Raw genomic sequence first — 7840 nt, 5'->3', positions numbered from 1 at the left:
ATGTAATGCACAGTACATGAAATCATTCTTAAAATCAGGGGCAATAATAAATATATATATCATAAAAATATGTAGCTGGTTCTTTTTTTCTTTATATATATATATATATATATATATATATATATATATATATATATATATATATATATATATATATGCACACACCTTTAGGAGGGGCTCCTCTTAGCCTTTTTATCATGAGACATCTGACTTGTGTGTGTTTTTTTTCCCCTGTTAGGAAATTATGTTGCTGTTGGTAACATGACCTCAGTAATTGATGTGTGGGATCTTGATATGGTAGATTGTCTAGAGCCTGCCTTTTCTCTTGGAAGCAAACAAATTAAAAAGAAGAAAAAGAAAGCAAAAAAGGTGAGTTTTAGGTATTAAAATAACACACTGAGGGCCAGTTACATTTGGTACGTAATTGAAACCAATACCAGAATTAACTATAAATGCCGATGAAGTTACCATTCTTTATTGGAAACAGATTGAAAGCAAATGTTACAGCTGCAGAGCAGTATCCAGTAATTTGTATTTCTGATTTTGAAGACCAGCACACTTTATAAAAATGTGTATTGCTATTTGGGGAAATTCAGCTGTGTGTGTTGTTCTGAAGACTTCACATATTGAGAACACTGATTTATGGGCAACTTCTGGTTTTCCATAGTAAGAAAAGCATATCTTATTTATAGAATATACTTGTAAGAACTGAAACATATTCCCTTTTTATAGCTCCCAAAGCAATACATTCAAAACACTATGTATTTTACATTGTACAGAGCATTAAGGATGTTTATCATAGGAGAACAAGTGTGTACTTTAATAATACAGTATTGTGTAAAATCCAATTTTTCATGTATTCTGAAAATGTCTGCTTGCATGTGCTAACCGATAAACGTCATTTTTATAATACAAATGGAAATTGATGGTTTACCAGAAGCTGCCAATTGGTCAGGGTGGTCAAGGCATAGAATGATATTTCAAATAATTATAAATAAAAAATGATCTAAACGTTAGAAATCTACTTTATATCCTGCAGTTTGCAAATCCATTTTTTTTCGGACACATGTAGTCCTGCCAATCAGAAACTGTGCAGTTTAGTGCATTCATGGCGATGGTGTGTAAGTGCTAACTGTAAATAAGACTTAAAGTCGGTAATCCATTTCTGCTTAAATGCAACTATGACATGCTTTGCTACTATAGAAAAATGTAAAATATCAGTGCATGTTTATACAGCAACCCGTCAAAAAGATTTTCTCTGCTTAATAAATTAACAAATGTTTGACTTCCATGGTTGCAAATGAGTTTTGAATCACAATCTGTCAACTGGAGAAATATGTTTTAGGAAATATTGATCTCTTTCTTTAAATGGGGGGGGAATAAAAAAAAATAAAAATAAAACATTTATAATAGTTGAATGTATTTGCATTTAATTTTTAAGGTGTTTTACTAGACTTTGGTGAAGTGACTGAAAAGCAGAACTTTTTCTGCTTCTAGAAAAATCCTGTTTAGTGTTTTTAAAGGTTCTGCAGTTTAAGTTGGGCTGATATCCTTGCCCTCTCATACTATATCCTAAAATTCTTCATTTTTCATTGTAAAGGGTGCATCCTCGGAAGAAACTCAGGAAGGACATTCTGATGCAGTTTTAGACATTTCATGGAACAAACACATCCGGTAAATGCTTATGTCTTTTGGCAGATCATACAGTGCAGTAGAAGGCTTGATGTATTTCCTTGTTACAGAGGAGTGCTAGAACTAGCGCTGCGGAATCTGTTGGCGCTCTACAAATAACCGATAATAACAGCGCTGTCAGCATTTAACATTGCACAAGCAGTTCTGGTGAACTGCTTGTGCAATGCCGCCCCCTGCATATTGGCCGCTAGCAGGTTGTGTCAATCAACCCGATTGTATCTGATCGGGTTGATTGCTGTCCGCCACTCAGATGCGGCGGACCAGTTAAGGAGCAGTGGTCTTAAGACTGCTGCTTCTAAACTGCTGTTTCCGGCGAGCCTGAAGTCTCGCGTGGAAACGGGGATCCAGGGGCCATTCGGCCCTTGATGATTCAACCCCATTTTGTCTAGAGATTATTATTTGTGTTATATGTACTTGCAGCCCATTGGTGGGAGCACTTCTCTCTTCTAGCACCATGGACCACTCTCTAGTTACTTGATGCTTGGTTTGATGTTGATGTCCTGTTAGAGTCCTTGTTTACACCAATTTGAGTAAAAGGTTACACAGTGCACCAGTTTTCTTTTATTCAAATAACCTATTTTTGGAGTCTTTTAAGTGACAATGTCAAATTTTCCATGAGTGGGTTGTGGTGTGTTGTACTTCAGCTGCTGTCCAGCTACAAGTTGGAAAAAACTGAATAGGAAAATAACATGACCGTGACTGTACATGCTAGATGCACGCTCCCTTGCAAGTCCTGGGACTAGCAGCCTGATTGGCTTCTTACATTCTCTTTACAGTAGGGTGTGAATACTTAGGAAATTTTGAGGTAAAATATCTTTTTTTTTTTTTTTTGCATAGAGATTTCCAGGTGATATTTTCTAGTCCACTTTTACAGCTATTCTGCATCTCTTACAAGTGCTTCAACATTTGATTACCATATCCCTTTAAATGACAGTTTTAAAAATGTAATTTTATTTGTCTGCCCCTGTATCATGTGACAGCCATTAGCCTATCACAGACTCATAAATGTATACACTATGAACTCTTGCACATGCTCAGTAGCAGTTTGTGCCTCAGAAAGTGTGCATACAAAAGGACCGCACAATTTGATAATGGAAGTAAATTGGAAAGTATAAGAATTGCATGCTCTATATGAATCTTGAAAATTTTATTTTGACTTTAGTGTCCCTTTACTACCATACTTCTATATACAACTTTACTTTTGAAAGACTATAATTACATGCTGTGACCATTAAATCTAGTAAAGAAGCAGCGATCATGCAGATGTTGAAGTATGAACCTAACATATTGTTCTATTTAGTCTTTAATGCTGTGATGCAAGCAAATGGCAACAAATAATTGTCACAACATTTCCTAGAAATAAGGAAACTTAAATCAGAAGCAGCTTTGTGAAAGCTGGATAGGCTTAAAACATTTGTTGGTTAAAAAGATCAATGGAGCTTTAATGCACTAATTTAAAAAATGATAGCAATAAAAATAATAAAAAAAGTTTTATATAAAAAAAAAACAACAAAAAAACTTAAAGGATGTTAACCATTTTATGTAGACACAATAAATATAAGCAGTCATGCACAGTATTGCAAAATATCTATCTGCATAGAAAGTTCATATTTCTTTTACAAGATACGACGAGTCCACGGATTTCATCCTTACTTATGGGATAACGCCTTCTGTTTAGCAGGAAGTGGCAAAGAGCACCACAGCAGAGCTGTATATAGCTCCTCCCCTCCCTCTCACCTCCAGTCATTCTATTTGCCTGTGTTAGTGATAGGAAGAGGTAAAGTGAGGTGTTAGTTTTAGATTCTTCAATCAACAAGTTTTTTTATTTTAAAATGGTGCCAGTGAGTACTATTTTCCTCAGGGAGAAATAGTCAGTCTATACCTTCCCAAGAGGAGTGGAGACATCTTATTTTCTGCCCTGATGTTGATGATCTCAGCAAAATGTTATCTAAGATCCAGGCTGGTTCCCACAGAGCAGTTGAAGGTAGTATAAAGAGACCTCTTCAGTGTAGAGAACCGTGTCATGCTACAAGCAGCATTGAGGTATGTTCAGTCATTTGTTTCTGGGGAGACTTGATGCATCAGAACAGGCTGACATTATTCCCTATCTGGGGAGGGGTAAGCAGTATACACTACATATATGATAATGGTGTACCTGGAATTCCCTTTTGTATTGACTGCCAAATGTGTCTAATTTAAAAAGAGGGAACGTTATGAGGATTACTCTGTAGGGGTTAAACACTGGGAGATGCGGTGCTGAAGGTCATTGTTATACATATGTCTGACCTGAGGGAGTACAGTTTTTTGTCTTGCAATTGGACTTGATATTGGTGCGACATTTTGTGTAAGAGGGGCACATGGCTTATATTTTATTAAAGTCGACATGTTTGGGTTTTTTTTTCTAACCAATGCGGGTCTCTATTACGGCTAGTGTTACGCCCACGGAAGGGGGGGGGCCTATTTTCGCGCGCTCAGACGCGCAGTATCATCTGGATCGCATAGAAGCAAAGTCCTGGGCTCCGGTGGGGCCTAACTTGTTTTGCCTATCGCAGGGCTCTAAAGGCTTCTTAAACAGCAGCAGTGTATTCCGGGGGCAGGTAGGCGCCACAGCAGAGCTGTGGCAAGGTGCAGGAGGCCTGAATAAATAAAGAGATTTTATTATACTGTTATATCGAATTATATTGCCTTTTATACATCTAAGTAAGTTGATGCAATACAGTTAAGATATTGTGGGCACATTAGAACAGCTTTTATTGACAAAAACGCTGTTTTAAAGATAACAGAAAAATTGTTGCGCTTTTATTATTTAAAGGCGCAGTACACTTTTTAGTACAAATATTTTGTCTATGTAATTTGACTTCAGAGCTCAATATTTCAAATAAGGAACGACTATTATTGCTATTGCTAGTCTGTCTAACATGTCTGAACTCGAGGAAACTACTTGTTCTATGTGTTTAGATACCATTGTGGAACCCCCTCTAACTTTTTGTCCCTCATGTACTGAAAGGGCCTTACAATGTAAAGGGCAGATTTTCTTTAAGGAAAGTGTGTCTAAGGATGATTCTCACTCTGAGGAGAATCAGGGTATGCCGCTACTCTCTCCCCATGCGTCACAACCTCTGACGCCCACCCAAGCAACGCCGGGTTCTTCAACCGCGTCTACTTCATTTACTCTGCAGGATATGACTGCAGTCATGTCATCTACCCTTACAGAGGTTTTATCTAAGTTACCAGTGTTACAGGGCAAACGCAGCAGGACAGAAGTCAATTTGAATACTACGACCTCTGATGCTTTGTTGGATATTTCCGATGTACCCTCACAGGGATCTGATTTGGGGGTCAGGGAACTTCTGTCTGAGGGGGAACTTTCTGATTCGGGAAATGTGTTGCCTCAGACGGACTCGGACGTCATGTCCTTTAGCTTTAAGCTTGAACACCTCCGCCTGTTGCTTCAGGAGGTTTTAGCGACTCTGGATGACTGTGACTCAATTGTGGTACTACCAGAGAAATTGTGTAAGATGGACAAATACTTAGAGGTGCCTACTTACTCTGATGTTTTTCCGGTTCCTAAGAGAATCTCTGATATTATTACATGGGAATGGGAAAGACCGGGTATCCCGTTCTCACCTTCTCCTAATTTTAAGAAAATTTATCCCATATCTGACATTATTCGGGACTCTTGGCAAACAGTCCCTAAGGTGGAGGGATCTATATCTATCCTGGCTAAACGTACAACTATTCCTATTGAGGACAGTTGTGCTTTCAAAGACCCTATGGATAAGAAATTGGAGGGTCTTCTAAAAAAGTTATTTATTCATCAGGGTTTCCTTTTACAACCGACAGCCTGCATTGTACCAGTTACCACTGCTGCGGCTTTCTGGTTTGATGCCTTAGAAGATTCTCTTAAGACTGAGACTCCTTTAGAGGAAATTCTGGATAGAATTAAGGTGCTTAAGCTGGCTAATTCTTTTATTACGGACGCCGCCTTTCAGATTGCCAAGTTGGCGGCTAAGAATGCCGGATTTGCTATTCTAGCGAGCAGAGCGTTATGGTTAAAGTCTTGGTCTGCTGATGTGTCATCTAAGTCAAAGCTTTTGGCTATTCCTTTCAAAGGGAAAACCCTATTCGGGCCTGACTTGAAATTATTTCTGACATTACAGGAGGTAAGGGTCATCTCCTACCTCAGGATAAAGCAGCTAAACTGAGGGGTAAACAAAATACTTTTCGTTCCTTTCGGAACTTCAAAGGAGTCCCCGCTGCTTCTTCCGCCAAAGAGGAAGGGAATTTTGCGCAAGCCAAGACTGTCTGGAGACCCAACCAGGCTTGGAACAAAGGTAAACAACCCAAGAATCCCACTGCTGCTCCCAAGACCGGATCTGGTAGGGGGCAGACTTTCTCTTTTTGCCCAGGCTTGGGTAAGAGATGTTCAGGACCCCTGGACACTGGAAATCGTGTCAAGGGTATCAACTGGAATTCAAAAATTCTCTCCCAAGGGGGAGGTTTCTTCATTCACGATTGTCTGTAGACCAGATAAAGAGAGGCGTTATTACGCTGTGTAAGAGTCCTCTCTACTATGGGATTAATTTGTCCCGTTCCAATTCTGGAACAGGGGCAGCGGTTTTACTAAAATCTTTTCGTGGTTCCCAAAAAAGAGGGAACGTTCAGACCCATTTTAGATCTCAAGAGTCTAAACAAGTTTCTCAGAGTCCCATCCTTCAAGATGGAGACTATTCAAACAATTTTACCAATGATCCAGGAGGGTCAATATATGACTACCGTGGACTTGAAGGATGCATATCTTCATATTCCTATCCACAAGGATCATCATCAGTACCTAAGGTTTGCCTTCCTGGACAAACATTTTCAGTTCGTGGCTCTTCCCTTCGGGTTGGCCACAGCACCCAGGATCTTCACGAAGGTTCTAGGGTCCCTTCTGGCGGTTCTCAGGCCGCAGGGTATTGCAGTGGCGCCTTATCTAGACGATATTCTGATCCAGGCGTCGTCTTACCACCTGACAAAGTCTCATACAGACATGGTTCTGTCCTTTCTGAGGACTCACGGGTGGAAGGTGAATCTAGAAAAGAGTTCACTAATTCCGCAGACATGGGTTCCCTTCTTGGGAACTCTGATAGATTCCATATCCATGAAAATTTTCTTGACAGAGGTCAGAAAGATAAAGATTCTGAATACATGCCGAGCCCTTCAGTCCAATCCTCGGCCATCAGTGGCTCAGTGCATGGAGTTAATAGGATTGATGGTGGCGGCAATGGACATCATTCCATTTGCTCGTTTTCATCTAAGACCGCTACAACTGAGCATGCTCAGGCAGTGGAATGGAGATTGTGCGAATTTGTCTCCTCGGATAGATCTGGATCAGGAGACAAGGGACTCTCTTCTTTGGTGGTTGTTGCCGGATCATCTGTCTCAAGGGACGTGCTTCCGCAGACCCTCATGGGACGCCAGCCTACTAGGTTGGGGTGCAGTCTGGAATTCCCTGAAGGCTCAGGGTGTGTGGACTCGGTCAGAGTCTCTTCTTCCAATCAATATTCTGGAATTGAGAGCAATATTCAATGCGCTTCAGGCTTGGCCTCAGTTGGCTTTGGCCAAATTCATCCGTTTTCAGTCGGACAACATCACGACTGTGGCTTACATCAATCATCTGGGAGGAACAAGAAGTTCCTCAGCGATGACAGAAGTATTCAAGATAATTCGGTGGGCGGAGGCTCACTCTTGCTATCTGTCAGCAATCTACATCCCAGGAGAGGACAGCTGGGAAGCTGACTTTTTAAGCAGACAGACGTTTCATCCGGGGGAGTGGGAACTCCATCCGGAGGTTTTTGCTGCCCTGATTCTCAGATGGGGCAGACCGGAATTGAATCTGATGGCGTCTCGTCAGAGTGCCAAGCTCCCAAGATACGGATCCAGGTCAAGGGATCCTCAGGCCGAACTGATAGATGCCTTGGTCGTTCAACCTAGCTTATGTGTTTCCACCGTTTGCTCTCCTTCCCCGGATGATTGCTCGGATCAAACAGGAGAGGGCTTCAGTAATTCTAATCGCGCCTGCGTGGCCTCGCAGGACCTGGTATGCCGATCTAGTGGACATGTCCTCTCTGCCACGTGGAAGCTTCCATTGAGGCAGGACCTTCTA

The 7840-nt window shown here is 40.8% G+C and overlaps 1 protein-coding gene across 1 annotated transcript in view; it reads left to right on the top strand.

The window, feature by feature from the left end:
* PWP1 (PWP1 homolog, endonuclein) overlaps positions 1–7840 on the top strand; it is a 229293-nt gene that overhangs the window by 71203 nt on the left and 150250 nt on the right. Inside the window, exons 7-8 of the mRNA XM_053718754.1 lie at positions 239–369; positions 1601–1674. Of these exons, the coding sequence (XP_053574729.1) occupies positions 239–369; positions 1601–1674 (205 nt within the window). The remainder of the gene's footprint in view (positions 1–238; positions 370–1600; positions 1675–7840) is intronic.

The sequence above is a fragment of the Bombina bombina genome, chromosome 6 (assembly GCF_027579735.1).
Source record: "Bombina bombina isolate aBomBom1 chromosome 6, aBomBom1.pri, whole genome shotgun sequence".
Lineage (NCBI taxonomy): Eukaryota > Metazoa > Chordata > Amphibia > Anura > Bombinatoridae > Bombina > Bombina bombina.
This window is presented reverse-complemented; position numbering and strand designations above follow the sequence as displayed.